Source organism: Sinohyriopsis cumingii, chromosome 15 (genome assembly GCF_028554795.1).
Source record: "Sinohyriopsis cumingii isolate HCF-2022 chromosome 15, ASM2855479v2, whole genome shotgun sequence".
Taxonomy (NCBI): domain Eukaryota; kingdom Metazoa; phylum Mollusca; class Bivalvia; order Unionida; family Unionidae; genus Sinohyriopsis; species Sinohyriopsis cumingii.
The window spans coordinates 5,301,398-5,318,655 of record NC_142975.1 but is presented as its reverse complement, the minus strand read 5'-3'; the positions used below and the strand labels follow the sequence as shown (position 1 = coordinate 5,318,655).

The 17,258-nt window shown below is 36.5% G+C and overlaps 1 protein-coding gene across 1 annotated transcript in view; it reads left to right on the top strand.

Annotated features, from left to right (window-relative positions):
• The window catches only part of LOC149781204 (solute carrier family 2, facilitated glucose transporter member 1-like), a 110,180-nt gene that overhangs the window by 27,844 nt on the left and 65,078 nt on the right, over window positions 1-17,258 (top strand). The window contains exon 2 of the mRNA XM_089935265.1: window positions 13,975-14,147. Coding sequence (XP_089791391.1) covers window positions 14,139-14,147 — 9 coding nt within the window. The 5' untranslated portion in view covers window positions 13,975-14,138. The remainder of the gene's footprint in view (window positions 1-13,974; window positions 14,148-17,258) is intronic.

Genomic DNA, 17,258 nt, shown 5'->3' with positions numbered 1-17,258 from the left:
ACAACGAATTACACACAGTTAACACGGGCGACCGTTACTAAGTATTTTTGTCAAAGTGATAAATTGCGCCTGCCTAGCACGTGCACCAACATACCAACCTATCACACTGGAAAACAAGAACGTTTGATAATCTTGATAAACGTGTATTTAAACTCCCCTACATCCGTTTAAAATATAGAAAGGGGACACAGTGGTCACAATCTACTGATAATATACATGTATAACCTGCATGCTCAAATCTGATATAAAATAATATCACTTATTAAAATATGCTGGTATTAAAGACATATTAATGTTAATATCTTCTTCCTATAGAAGTTTATGATCACAAAAATGTAATTATTGTGCAATTATATGCTGGAGTTAAATTACAAATACTAAATAAACATGGCGAAACTTTAAATATCTTTAATTTTATATCGTAAAGAAAATATATAATGAGCCCCTTCATTATGTTTGTTTATCAAAGTATCGCATATCTCTCTCTCTCTCTCTCTCTCTCTGTCTGCTGTTTGATATCGGCCTAATAACATATATTCTTGTTCTGACATACATCGTTCTTATCTAGAGATGTCCGTCATTATGTTGGGTCTTTTGAATGTCATCTCAAAATCACGTATATGTCACAACGAGTATTATACAAATATACAAGTAAATGAAACGTCATAACACCTTAAGGTTTATGTGCCATTCTTGGTCACTGCACCATACATTTCGACCATAGGACTGCCCGTGGCACAGTCCAACCCTTTTTGTATGCAAAGAAGATATTTAATTCTGTTAAAAAGTCCATATAGGTCAATCACATATTTCTTTTATTGGCACGCAGCACCGACTATACTAACCTAGTAGACTTAAACGAAGTGTATAAAAAGACTCGTTTTAAAAGCAAACAAAAGAAAAACATTAATCAAAATTAGTAAGAGATTATTGTTCAGAAAATAAAACGCTTGAGTTGCTTTAAACCATTCCTTTGTCCCTGTGAAATATTATGTAACCCATTTTATGACATTTTTAAAAGAAACGCAATAAGCAACACACTATGAACTTAATAAGCACTATTTATACCGCTGTATAGCACTTGCCAATCCAAATACGATTTATGATGCAATAATCAGTAATTTGGCAAGAAAGAAAAAAAACAACTGTAGAAACTACAAACTTACAGTATCGTTGAAACCATCAATACATGTGGGAGATAAATATGATTGATTTAATTATTAATAATGTGGTAAAAATCACGCTTTTTAATGATATCTTGTCCAAAGTTTGTCTTGTAGATGGACAGTTTCTTCATGTGGGTAGAGGTAGCTAATTGCATGTTTTAATAAACTTATTTTGAACAGCCACGGACAAAACAAGTTTCCTGCAAGTGCCGGCATAAAATAACGTCAATGTATGAGTGTTTTGTCCAGGGTTGTGCACAGACATGCAGCATGAAGCATATGCAGCGTGTATGGCAAGCCATTAGGCCCATAACGTGACAAAACTTCCTGCGATATCGATGCTTGATTACTAGAACTCGAGAGAGATAATTAATTTTTAATTATATAGTATTATTCAATTATGTCATACATGTGCTGCGCAAAATTGAAATATACATTATGCGCAATCAAGTTCTCCATTACTCGAAACAGAAATTGTCACTTCCCGCAATCGAACTACATGGTAAGTCAACAGGGTCTTAACATGATAACATTCATTATGTTGTCTTAAATAGGTGAGCATGTGACTCAACGACTGTTTCTGATTGGTTCATTCGAGATCGCGTATTCGAACTCGAGATTTCGCGTTCCTGTCTCGAGAAAGCAAATAGTATTCACGTTATGCCAGGTAGATTTTAATAAGACAGATGGGGGTTTATATTTTGCTAAGTGGAGAACTTGCGCATAACGGAGAGCACATTTACATAAATTATAGGGATATTATGATTAAAACGCGTTGTCTCGAGATCGAGTAATCAATTCTCGAGATTAATCTAATTAAAATTGATATCTACTTGTAAATTCTCCCAATATCTCGATTTTATATAGATAGGTCTCTTTATGATCCTGATGTATGCCTTGAGTGTGGACACCATGCAAAACAATATCCGTAACTTGCAAAGGGTGTGTGTGTGTGTGTGAGAGAGAGAGAGAGAGAGAGAGAGAGAGATGTAGCATGATGTCCCACCCAGTCACAATATCATGACACCCAGGCGACCAGTCCTAACACTAACCTCTCAATGCTGAGTGCCTAGCGAGGACTGGCAAAGTGAAAACAAAAATATATCCAGACTCCACACATAACAACTGTGTTTTATTTTGGCTGTACACGCATATACCAGCATACATTGGCCTGCTAATGCAAACATTTTATTGTAAGTTTTTAAAACAATGATATCTTTGAAGTACATATGCAGAAGAAAAAAACAATGCGTTATATTTAGTTTTCCGAAGCGTTCAGATGCATTATATATACGTGGTACCTATATATATTCTGTCAGTACATCGTCAGTGTGACACGGTTATTAAATATGCTTTAAACAAGAACCGAAAATACTAATATTCTTGAATGACCAACATAAGTTCGATATCATGATCTATTAAAAGTTACAAATCATTATTTCAAAGAAACTGGCCTTCGGCCAAATTTTCAAAGTATTTTAAGTGTTGTCCTCGTCTGGCGACCATCCATTTTATCTACAATACTTCACAGAGACTGCTTCGTAAGTTGATTCTTTCCCTCTTTTTTTAGTTTCTATCTTTCTGTGATTTGGGTTGTCTAGGCTACGTGACATATATGTTCAATAAGAAAACGTTTGCCAGTGGTTTAACAGTTGTTGATATTACAGGCTGAATCGTAAAGCGTGCGTCTGAAATATATTTTTATATAGTCAAGACTTGTTGCCATTTCACAGCAGTATGATCACACACAAGGACAACATGCGAGCTGAAACAAAATATTTTAGACAGATATTTTATTTGATTTTACATTGAATGATAGTAGAATTGTTGGTGCTGTCATTACAATAGTTTTTTGTTTAGTGTTTACGAGCCTATAATGAAGTATGAAGTGTTATTATTGTCATAAGGCTTGTTATTGGCAGATTGCCTCGCATAAAGGTCAATAAATTGATGTGAGATATCTAAAGATTTGCACAATCTTTCATTCTAATACACTTTTGAATTTTTTAATCTCAGTGCTTCAAATCCTTCCGGTTTTGTTTTGCTTGTTTTGTTCGGGGTTTTTTTCCGTTTGTTTATCATAATTACATCAGGCTTCTAGCAAAACAAACTAGACTGTAAGCTGACCATTGTCGTATATATCCTTGATTCGCCGGTTTTTATTTTTTTTATATAATAATTTAGATTTTGTTTAAAATTCATTATTAGTTTTGTTTCTTAGCGTGCTTCGATAATCCTTGGATATTCTTTGTTTCATCATCTTTGCCAGCATCACAGCTCTTATATGATTTACCCTTTTTATGAAAAGAGAACATTCATTATTCAGTGTAATATTTAATTCCAATCAACACGAATCAGGATCACATTTGTCAACATCCATTATTCAGTGTATTTTTTAACACCAATCAACACGAAACAGGATCACATTTGTCAACATTCACTATTCAGTGTGTTCTTTAACACCAATCAACACTAATCAGGATCACATTTGTCAACATTCACTATTCAGTGTATTTTTAACACCAATCAACACGAATCAGGATCACATTTGTCAACATTCACTATTCAGTGTATTTTTAACACCAATCAACACGAATCAGGATCACATCTGTCAACATTCACTATTCAGCGTATTTTGTTTTACACCAGTCAACACGAATCAGGATCACATTTGTCATTAATCTCATACAGAGGTTTTAAAACTTTTCATAAACAACATTTGAACTCGGATTTAATTTGTAATCGTTAAGTAAATCAGTATTCTATAATATTTACCTTTTACGCTTTCGTATTCTTCATGTAAGAAAAAACCCAACACTTTTATTCTAAAGGTAAGTTTTAAAGATGCGTATAACGCATTGATCTGACGAGATAATAGGGTCGTCTACATCAAAGACGTAACCAAATCAAAGATAAGAGATGATACAATTACACAGCAAACTACGCCACGCTACACTCACCAAAACCTATATATGTGATCTGGCCAATTTAAGAGTCGTTAACGGCTCTTTTCATGGTGGCGTACAAACCGGCTTGTTTTCAGAGTGCAAACAATAAAAGACCAATATACTCAGGGTCGATAGCCTCCCGTGAAATGCATGGTGGTACACAAAACTATCATTCTAAATCGCATAGTACGGTGTGTAATCGTCTAAAGCTCATAGTAAGTTGGTGAGTACTTGGAAACCAAGACGTCACAAATAGATTATCTGTTGTTAAAAGCAACAAATATAATTGCCTTGCTTTACAATTAAACAAGTTGTATACTTTAGCTTTGAATCCCAAACCTATGGAAAATAGAATTTTCTTTTGAACAAAAGACTGTCAACATCATCCATTTTAAACACAAAGCACAAACATACATACAACTTCAAGGATGATTTGATTACTTCCTCCTTGTCTCATACCAAAGACTTACAAAAATGGTACTAACAGCTGCCTCACTTGGCATTCAGCATTAAGACGTTAGTGTTAGGACTGGTCGGCCTGGTGTCAGGATAATATGACATGGTGGGACATTATGTTACGTGTCTGCTGCATGATGCCCTAGTGCTATACAGCACTATAAACAGTCACACTACAGACATCGTATCGATATGACTGAAAAAGTATTAAAGCTACGTTAAAAATCCAACTCTCTCTCTCTCTCTCTCTCTCTCTCACACACACACACACACACACACATTCTAGTCTTTCATAATGAAGATAATAGCATGATGGAAGATCGTAATATTCATCCCCTATTTCTTGAGACTGACCGAGTGTACAATATATTTTGCTATAGGAAACATTAGCCCGTTCAACATGAAACCTATGATTTGCAGTTTTAAACTTCATTAAAGTTTGGTAATGAGAAATAGATCTGTGAGAGCTAAACTACAGTATTGATTAGCAATGGAATTCCCTGAACAGCATCTTAATAAAGACTGACACTTGTGGTGGGGGACGGATTAGACTAAAACATTTTTGTTCTGTGTGCCTATTGTTCTCAAAGACTGTCAAAAATATTTCAGAATATGGTCCACAAGAGTGAATCGCCCATGTAAAACCGACTCAAATTACTGTTGGTGGGCGTGTTAATTTCATAATATGAGACATAGAAATTGCCATGCCAGATATCACTTTTGATGACTGATACACATGTGTGAGACCATGTATGCCATATGCACGATTCATACATCCAGACGTGTAAACTATAATCGTCAGAAACAACCAATTACACTTGAAACAGTCATTGCACTATAAAAAGTAGGTGACTGATAGCCGTTTTAAAATGGATTTGATTTCACATTAGCAAAATAGGGAGGGTGAAGGGTGAATGCTATCGATGTTGCTGGGAGAAAAACCCAACGATGTCGTCGAGGGAAAAGACACACAAGTCGATGAAATAATATATAGGATCGGAACGATTATGAATTCTTTACATGGCAAGGTAACAATGAGACTACAAAAACTGATTGCCAAACAAGCAATTAGATGATGCTGTTATTATAGGACTATGCCCTCCGTGAATCAAGTCAAACAATTCGCGCTGGACAGTAAAATAAGGATACCAAGAGGTGCAAGAGAAGCAAACATACATGCACTCTTAGGACTTCCCCTGAACGAGATTCCGACCATCATCGTATCGCGGGTAATATTGCCGTTGAGGTTGTTGTGTATGCTCATCAACGAACCAAAGTCCCCGATTCATATCAAGGTTGCAGTATTCGGTGGCTTTGTCACTCACGTTAGGTTCGAGGTAAACATTGTTCTCGTTGCGGACTTAAATATGCAGCGTGCTTCAAAGGACAAAGGAACCAACGACGGTGTCAAAATCTCGCACGGGTACTTTAACAGGGGTGCCTTTTCTGATCTTGAACCGAAAAGACACTGGGGCCAGCAAGCACAAAATCCATAAAGGGTTTGCAACAATTCAGTAGATCTATGATTACATCCGTGGAGGTTCAGGATGGACTCCTTCCATAAGAGCGGAAGTTCATATTAAGGTTTCTTATTTGAAACATTTCCGCAGATCCAGTTATATTCCAACGCCAGCATGCATTCCACGGCGAACAATGGCAAACATTAAAAACAACCACACTCAATGCTAAGAATAGGCGATCTTGTACGAAGTGCTCCCTGCACGCGACAATACAGATCGTCCTGGAAAATACAGGGGTGAACTCAAGTTTTGTAACATAGAATTCTCCATACGACTGAACCATGGCAGAACCGTTAATATGATCATTTGGAACATTGACTTTCAGCCAATTCGACGCCCTCGCCCCCACCTCCACATACACTGCAAAGATTCATGCAGGCAATTTAACGTTGATCTGTTGTTGCTAGATCGTCAAGAGGAGCGGCACTGCTCTGCAATAAAAAGACCTTCAACAACTGTTTTACCAGCACATAAATTATGCTGGAAATAAGTTTTCTTGTCGACGTTGTATGCGTGTATTTAGCACGCAACCGTTGCTTGACAATCTTGGCTTTTAATGTGAGGGAATCAGCGAGAAGCCGCAGTGTTCGATAATACCAGAGCCCGTGATTAATCAAACTATGAAAGTTCCATACGTCATCTGTGTGGAATATGAATATCTCAACGTTCCTGTGGAATATTTGCTTCCTGACTCCGCCCTTGCGGGTTCAGTCAAAACCGATACAAATTGCTGGACAAGTTCCATACGGGTTTTGCAACAATGTTGTCAAATGCGATGGAGTAACTGGGCCGACAATATTTTACCATGGCATGAATTCGGCTGAAATGTTTATTAGGTCGCTCGAGGTTAGAATGGAAGTACAATTTTCTTCGTTGGCCTACATGGCTTTTACCCATTATATACCCGAGTTTTCCTCGGCAATGCATTGCTGAATTTGCGAAGGATTTTCAGCTCCACTAATGAAAAAGTTTGCTATCACTGTTAGATCACTGGGGCGAGCAGCGGAGTCGCAAACAGCGCATGCAACTTTCAGCTGAGAATGTACTCGTCACAGTAGAGGTGTGATCAGCCACATAAGTACCACCAAGTGTAGTAACTTCATGGAACGTATTGTAGGAATATTGACCAGTAAAGTAGAGAAAAAAATCTAACTTCTTAACCTTAGAAAATGATCAACAGTTTTTTTTACTTTAAAAACGGTTTTGATAGACATCATCCTCACATCTTCAAGGCGTGCCGGTTCGGATCATATTTTTCTTTACTTTAACCAGAACAAAAGGCCTTTGGAGTAAAATGGTGATATTGATAAATAATTAGGGGCATTTTGGTTTGTTTACACCAATTACAAACCGGGCACTCAGTACGAAATTTTTTGGGTCTTTTTATAGGCAGTATTAACATCATTAACGCCTGAGCTGAAATTCCGTTAAAAGGAAATAACGTATATCCGGAATGATACATAACCATCTTTGGTGGCTATGGTTAAGATTCGTACGTGATGAATTATAAATCAGCTACGAGGTGACGATATTGCGGAATTTACTGACTGTAAAGGTAGTTACTAGACCTTCATACACATTCAGATATAATCTATGCGAGATCCAGGTAGAAATCAATCGTTGGGACCACCTTGATGTGCCAATACCAACTCGAGGACAACTTGGAATTAATGCATTTGCGCGCAATTTGATAACAACGTCTCATACGAATTAAAAACGCACATGGTTTGTTTCTACAACGATGAAGTGAAATTCACGGACAAATCCACGCTGGCTATATTCCTTTCAATTATATCTAACCAACATTCACTAAACTTAGAAGAGAAGGACATGTTAGAGACTCTCAAAGTTACCAACGTGAGAAGAAGAAAAAAAAAATAACCAAAGCGGAACAACATTTGCAAAATGAAACCGTTACGATAACCGCCGTCCTTACAAAATACGAACGCGTGTAGTCGTGGATGCAATTTGTGGACGCGCCACCTCGACACTTTTGACCTTGGTTTGTCGGGAATCGCGACTGCGGCAACTATCATAGGCACGCAAACGGATTTATCGTCGGGGCAATATCGATAGAAAATATTGATGCGAGCGATACTGGTAACATAATTTCTTTAGGTCTGTACAAGCGAAAACGATCTGTTCGGAAATTCTCTCAGCCGCCTGAAGCGGTCTCAAGAAAACGGCCAAGCTATATTCAGTGACCATGGAAGATACAACTGTTGAGAGGGCTAAGATGGAAATCGTGTTGCGGGAAATGTAAAACTTCTGAAAATTACGCGTAAGCAGTGGTTGTCTCACGGTTCAGTCACGAGGGCGCTCCCTGGAAGGACAGCTGCGTCGATGGTACAATTGCATGTGACTAAAAAAAAATCGGTTGATGGTGGTGGTGGTGGGGTTAGAAGCTCAAACATGTATAACTTATATAAATGTCAAGAAGCAAGCTATTTCTCCAAGTTACAAAGTGAAAATTTAAGAGACTGTGAATTAAATCCGAAATGTTTTATCACAAGTCCAAAAATTTTGGATGTCCTGATGTGCCACAACGATGTAATCCTGAATGTCTTTAAATGAGCAAACAATAATTCCAAAATAGTGTCTATCCAAAGTCAATGAGCACTTAGTAATTCCAATGAATAATTTAAATAAATAAGTCCAATCGAGTCACAACTGAATATCTGAGAAATGGATTTCACAGACTAATCTTAAAACAGGAATGAATTACTTTTTTTCATCAAATCCCTATTTATCCACAGTTCACTTGACCTACAACGTAATAGAACGTCCAAGGGAAAACCCCATTTTAATTGTAAACATGGCTGACCTTGACATCTTGCACCGTAAACATGTTGTTTACAATTACAATCACAGACAAAAGCTAGCTTTGTAAACATGTTGCTTAAAACTTACCACCATGGACAAACGTTAAACATACAATAGAAATATACGAATATATACTGCAGAATGGATTATGTAAGAATCTAGGGGATGGGGCAACCGCATCCTACCCTCCCCCAACTCCACGGACGCCGATATGCACCAACGGGCTTGATTGCAACATTATTCCATTAGATTGTGGGTCGGCAGTGAACATAACTAATTACTTCACATTTATCTAGAATCGCCATAACATATATTCTGCTGATAAAATCAATACATACAATTATCTTGCCTCTAAGGACAAGCGCCTTATATCACTGGGCCATCCGTGGCCCCGAGAAATAGGTGAGTGATAATAAAATGTTATTAGCAATTGGTCATTGTGACATTATTAAATTTACTCGAAAATAGAGTACTAATGTTCTAGAATGGCCCACTGGTCTATTAAAAGTTACTAGTCATAATTTAAAAGATAATAGTGAATGTAGTACATACCGTGTGTGTGTGTGTGTGTGTGTGCAGGGCCCTAGAGAGCAATCACGTGCCCTGGGGTAAGAAAGACCCGGGTCTCTCCTAGTTCTTGTTCAAACAAAACTTTTCTTTAATAAAATTTAAAGTGTTGTTCGCCCCGGGCCCCCTAACGGTCCCAAACCTCGGTGATCTATCCACGGTTGCCCCCCTCTTGTTGGCCCTGTGTGTGTGAGAGAGAGAGAGAGAGAGAGAGAGAGAGAGAGAGAGAGAGAGAGCGTGTGTGTGTATGTGTGTGAATTGGATTTTTAACGTAGCTTTAACAATGTTTCAGTCATATCGCTACGATGTCTGCAGTGTGGCAGTTTATAATGATGTTAGCACTAGGGCATCATGCCGCAGACATGTTGTATGATGTCCCACCCAGCCACATTTTCCTGACACCAGGCCAACCAGTCCTAACACTAACCTCTTCATGCTGAGCGCCAAGCGAGGAAGCTGTTAGTACCATTTTTGTAAGTCTTTGGTATGACTCGGATGGGGATCGAACCCATGACCTTCCGCATCCGAGGCGGACGCTCGAACCATTATACCTTCTGAAAATATGTTTGAAAGTTACAAATATTGATAAATTAAATTTTAATGGCAAATTAAATAAACATTTACTGAACTGGAAGTATTAATTGTGACCTAATTCCATATAATTTATTAAAGAAAATGTTTGCTTGAACAAGAACTAGGAAAGACCCGGGTGTTTCTTATCCCAGGGCCCGTGATCGCTCTCAATGGCCTTGGCCCGGTGGCGGCATAGGTTAGCGCTTACTAGCTGGCCTAGCAAGCTTAAACGACATAACATCAAGCCATAACTGTATGAAATCAATATAAACGTTTCAATAATATCAAACAATAATTTAAATAATTCAATAATATTAAACAGCATTCAATAATATTAAACAATATTTTATTGAGGAACAGTTTACTGAGGAACAGTTTTTGTATTGTATGATTAAGTACCTTTTTGTCAACGTATTTCAGAAAGTTTTCAGTTGATGTATAAGTTCGATATTCTATTTTTGTCTACAATGGACCATTTTGGAATAGTTTTAGAAACTAAACTTTATATACAGCTTTATAACCTCTAAAATAATAAAAATGCATATTGCAAATTTGAAACTGAGTGAATAGCTCATGGAAAAGCAGTATCGATGAGAAGTAAATGGAAAAGATGACTGCTTTTCATGTATTTTCTGATAGTGTTTTGACACCCTGTAACCATGGCAACGGACACATGAACACAAAACTGATGTCAGAAATAACTGTTAACAACCTCATATGTACTTTATACATAATATAAGGACATTTAGAGAGGGGGCAGAAAATGGCCCTTATTCCATATAGTCCTTTCGAGCGTGATATTTATATATTTAATCCACTGAGAGACAGGACAAACCCACGTCATTGATGAAATTTAACCTGGTACTCGCCGATTAAATTGCTAGTCAAATGACTACCCATATCTCGCAACCTTCCAGTCCATGGTATGAGAAGTCGAATAGTCAAGAGATCAACAATAAACCCACCTTATGTAAAAACACCTACATTTATGTTTCTGTGTGTCATGCATGCCAAACAAGATGTCGTGGCGTTATCCAGATTTCTTTTAAACTTTTTTTTATTGTTGTGTTCAAACTTTCTTTTTAACTCGCTCATACCAATTGTTAAACAAAAATGTTTGTTACTTTGTTAGAATTTTATCTTGAAACTTTCTGTTATCACTCCCGTCCTAGTGCGGGCCATATCTAGTTTCCAATGTTGTTGTAGGAAAAATATAGAAAATATTAAAAGAATGTCACGACCTGGTTGTAGAATAACAAATATTTAAAAAATTATTAACATATTTAGTCGGAACACAACGACCAGAAACCTGTCATTGTCGCAACATAGAGAAAGTCAGGTTCATAAAGCAGAGAGCACATGTCAATGCTGTAGCCACGCCATACTAAGAAAAACATCGCATTGCTTGTATGATGGGCAGAGTGTAAAGTCACGTTTTTATTTATATAATTCAAAGTATTAGCTAGCTAATCTTGTGAAGAAAACATGATTTTGATGGAAAGTATGCTTTTTATCGAAAAAAGTGACTTTTCGTTAAGGTAGCTGGGGAAAGTTCCTGTCCCTATCAAATTTCTTAAGTTGAGGCTATGGGGCCGAGTGTTAGCGCTCGCCTTGACAACTCAATAATATCTCACTTCTGTCCCCGAAAGTTTGAGTCTCGAACTATTTATTCATTCATAATTACAACTGCAGAAAAGCCGAGACAGCCTTAATAAATTGTGTTGTTTTTTTTGGGGGGGGGGGGGGGAGAGCGGAGAAGTTTCAGGGTAAAAATGTGTTTCTTTAGTAAATTACTGAGACTACATAGAGCAGATGCATATTTGTGTCATGCAGATATAACCAATGTGTTTCGAATGAACAGTGTGATGGCAGGCAAAGTTTAAATTCGTCTCTTTACGTCACTATTTTATTTATAGAAGTTTAAGGTACTATCTAATTACTTTAGCGAAGAAACCGTCGTTTTGATGAAAAGAATACTTTTTTTAAATGCGAAAAAGGGATTTTTCGTTACGGTAACAGGGGATAATTTCGTATTTTTGTTTACCTGAGGCTAATAAGCCCCGAGTAGCCGAGTGGTCAAAATTGTTCTCCTTTACAGATAAATGCCATCTCAGTTCTGTTCGCGTGGTTTCGAGTCTCCGTTCGGCTAACGTGGGTATGTGAGAAAGCTTGCCAGTAGCTTCCCATGGGTTGAATTATGACCCTTTCTAGAACTGCTTTAAACAAGTTTTTAAGACTGTCAAATTTTAGAATTTTCGATTTAAAAATTAGAAACATGACTAAAATATGACTTTTATACATTATTTTGATAAATAAATATTTCATAATAACGAGCATATAAAGGATCATACATTTTTAACTTGCACAATTGTCATAGCAGGGAAATGCGGTGATTTTATTTGTAACTACATATTATCAAATGAATATCACTTTATAAAAAAGAACACTTATAACCCCTCCCAAAGAAAACCGAACAAACACTTTAAAGCGAGTTCATCCCAACCAAAGCAGTTATTTAGAATTTATTTCTGAAACACACCGTTGACAAATAAGTGACCAGATACAATACATTGACGAATCGAGTTCATATTTAATCTTAGAATTTAAACCTGTTGGATAGATAATGTCCAGACTTTGGGTCCAATATGTTTCTTTTTAACAGACGTTACATATCTGAATTAACAATATCAATTAAATGAAAATTCTTGTAAATCCTAGAAACCGTCATTAAAGTGTGTGGAGAAGTGAAATCGCAATGATGGTTCAATAAAGTTATTTATGTCAAATCTAAGCTTGTTCATGCGTTTAGAAACTTGCTGAATGATTTCTCCAACATACTTATTTTTGCAAGTTATCAAATAAAGAACATTTGATACCACATAGTTAGTATCGTAATGCATCTGACGTTCGTTGGACACCGATTATGTGGCCTAAGTGGTTAGAGCGTCCGCCTGGGATGCGGGAGCGGGTTCGAACCCCCGCCTAGTAGTCATACCAAAGATTTATAAAAATGGTACGATCAGCTGCCTCACTTGGGGCTCAGCATTAAGAGGTTAGTGTTAGGGTTGGTCGACCTGGTTTCGTGATAATGTAACTGACTAGGACATCATGCTACATGTCTGCGGCATGATGCCCCAGTGCTAGAGATCACGATGAACTGCTACAATGCAGAACTCGTAGCGATATGACTTAAAAACTATTTAAGCTACGTTAAAAATCCAAACCACACACACACATACACACACGCGCATGCGCGTTTATTTGATATTACTGTTACATGTATTATACAAGTATTTTGATTAATGAAAGAAAAGTGAGAACATACGGGTCTGTTACATTTTGTTGATGATCTATATGACGTTTTATCTTCCTTAACCCAGTTAGTACTGAAATATGCCAAAGCTGTGAAATCGAATGTCAGAACAAACAAGCCTTACACTTTACTTATATTTTAATACTTAATGGACATGAATATGTTGCCTATTATTATGTATGTATATGTACACTGAACATATATTAAGATTATTCAGCATGCTTTATTTCGTCGCTGTGTTTCTTATCAAATATGTTACACTTGCAAAGCAACATAGACATCAGCTACCCGCCCCTTCTGTGATCACATGTTTCCTTTTACTTTTCTTTCTATCATACTCTTCTTTGCGTGATTGTGAAACTTTCTTGTATGTGCTGCCAATAAAACATTTCTGTCCTTTGCCGAACAGCGCAATCGTTTTATATACAAAATTGTTAATTCCAATGTACACTTCAAAACAAAGCATGGAACAAAAGATGCTCTGCAATAACATAACCAGATTCATTCTCTTCACACAATTCATGCACACTAATCCCAGTTACAACTTTGTTACATGCCATTACTATTGCGTTATCTGTTGTACTTCAAAATATAGTATTCTTTTCCAGATTCGAACGTAGTCTACCCCTAGATTGCCTCATCCACGTGACTACGGTTACCCCGCCTCTCACTATAAACTCACTACTAAAGTAGTAGCGATATATTCCAGCCAAGCACTGTGTGCATCAATACCCAAACGTAAAGAACCGCCTGGTGAGAGATATATTAGAAAATGGGAGAGGTGAGTACGATTTATTAGGATATTTCGAGATCATCATGTATTATTTTTTATTTTAATCCTTTTTCATGGTAATGAGCAAAACACGTAACTTGCATGTACACACGTAAACATTTAGTAAATGCTGTACACATACTCGCATTATTGTCTATAATTGAACCCACATTGTGATACATTATTACGTGATGTGTAATTTAATAGGTCAGTTACGTTGAAAGTATCCGACACTATCGAGTAATTGTATGTTTTTGGCGGCGTCCTAACACCATGTGGGTGCGGGGCATGGCATTGTAATTGAATGTGTACTTCTTGCTATGACACGCTACAACCAATCGGCTCTCCTTTTCGGGCTCACACCTTTTTTATTCGGAACACAATTCGGGTCAGTGGAGTTGTCAGGAGTAAAATATAGATATAACGTAATTTTGATGCAACTGATCTCCACGATTTTAACGGCAAAACAAGTTTTGACCTTGAATGGCCTTCATTGTGTACTATGACATTTAGTCAAGGATAAACTGTACCGTTTCGTATTGAGGGTCTACAGTAGTGTGCGGGCGACGTTGCTATCACATTTGTGAATATTTTACCTTACCGATGCATTAATGGCAATCATTTAATATCAGTACATTTATATATATATATATATATATATATATATATATATATATATATATATATATATATATACTTAAGCTAACGAGAGAGAGAGAGAGAGAGAGAGAGAGAGAGAGAGAGAACTAAATAAATGGATCCATAGTTCTGGCACAGTAGACAGTAACGTACCTACGCATAACTCTCGGACGACCAGACGTAAGTAGTTGATGGATTCTGCTAGAAAGGGTTTGGGACTGTAATATTTGTACGTTACTGTCTTTTGAATGGATATGTGTAGTTTTTCAGTCTTCTTGCGATTCTGGTCACTCTTGTACTCCTTGCGTTCACTTATAGTACCTATAAGGTGATTTCATGTTGTTAGAGATTTCGTCGTACTTTATTGATAAAACGTCAGACCCGTGTGATTCTAGTAACAAGCTGTAGTTGGCTAAAACAAGTAAATCACAATTATGCAGCTAACAAACTATATCCGAGCTGTTTTTGACTGTCCATATTACAGACTTTGGCGAAAGAAAGTTGGTTGGTTATGGGTTTAATGCCATTTTTCTGCTCTTGATATGATTTTCATAGCGGTCAGTACATTTAGGGAGTGGAAGAACACGGAAAGAGCCACTGAAGTCAAAGCAATTTTTCTATCAAACGTATTTACGAAGGGTTCAGTTTTGTGCTTTACGGCACAGTAACACATGTAGGCTATTTAGTGCGGAGCAAATCAAGCAAAGTGCATCTCCCAAGGACACAACGGTCACCACTAAATTAGGTTGTATCCGATGGTAGGATTTGAGCCCGCATCCTTTCGGTCGTGAATCCAGCACGCTAATCACCGTGCCACCGCATCTCCCGATTTCGAAAAAATAATAATGGATAGAAACGGAAAAAACTAAGTTACAGACAAACATGGCAAAATAGTGTACATCATAAACCATAATGAAAATGTTTAAACCTATAGTTGTGCTAAAATGGCCTATAGCTCCTTTAAATTGTGTTAGAAAAATTTGTAAAATTAATATTTTCCTTTTGTCGTCATAATGCAAGTTTCCAGTGTGAGTTCCAGTCCACATAGTTCTTCTCAAGTTATTGAGCGCGAAAAAAAAACAACTAGTGACGTGACGGACGGTTGTGCCCCCCAAAAATGAGGGCATACAAAACTGTCGATAAATGGAGACAACTGAAATTATTCTAATAGTTAATTATGATTTTATCCCTGCCACAAGTAACTACATCATTATCTCATTATTTATTTATTTATTCTTTAAACGCAACAGGTAATCTTGAGTAAACTTCTAGAAAAAAAATGAATTTGAGAAAAGGTCCGACCTGTGGAGATTATAACGGATTTAGTTTTTATAATTTATTCATTCTCATATAAAAGTTGCTCAACTTTATGAACCTTTAATATATTCATATCTTTTCCACAACCATTGATTTTCTCTCCTTTCAAAAACACGTATTTGACTATAAGCAAGTGAAAAGGGACCGCTGCAATATAGTGCTAGTGAATAATTAGCTAGCTGCCGATGTAAACATTCGTTTTCAATTAGCCACACTACACTACGAATCTGATTAAAATCAGATTGACTACACTACGTGAATCTAATTTTCTTCACTTTATTGCACCTGCTGATACAATTGATACATGATTATCGTGTCTTTTGAAGTCCTGCTGATACAATTGATACATGATTATCGTGTCTTTTGAAGTCCTGCTGCAATGTTATTGTTATTATTAGTGTTAGTATTACTTTTGTGAAATGTTATGTTAATTTATTATCCTTTTCTTTATTTTCATTCATGTCAAACTCCATGTATTTCGTATTTCTCTTATTTGTATCTCTTTTCTTTCATTCACTATCATTTGTCTGTTCTTTCAGCTTTTTATTCATTTTATACTTGGTCACCTCTTAAACTCTTTAACTTATATGCAGCTACCTCTGTTTGTTCAGCCGTTTTAATGTGTATTCCAGTTAATTATAAAACTGATGAAGTCGAATTCTAAATGAATTATATTTTAATGGCAGACTTAATAATTATTTAGAAGAGAAAATCTGTATTAAAAAATGCATATGGGTATAATTAAAATGATAACACTAACTGTGGACAAATTATCTTTTTTGCATTCCTTTGGACATTTCGATATTTAAATGTTCGAGCTAAAAAGTTAGTATACAGGCGGAAGACGTGAAAGTCATCTTTTTTATTGTGTTTTTAAATTAAAAAAACTTTTGTTGATAAAATAATTTACTATTAAGTTGATGATGATAATAGTCATAGTTTGCCAAGATATTTGAGAATGTTAGCATAAACGTTGGTTAACCCGTCCATCTTCAAAAAATTGATAAATCTTGATGTCCAGTCCAGTTTATTTACCATCTTTTAGAAAGATTAGATACTTCCCGTAATGTCAGACAGTTACATTGAAATGAGTGTATTGCTATCAAATATATTCATCTTTTTGTATATATTATCGGGCAGTAGCCTAAGCTAGTGAAACAAAGA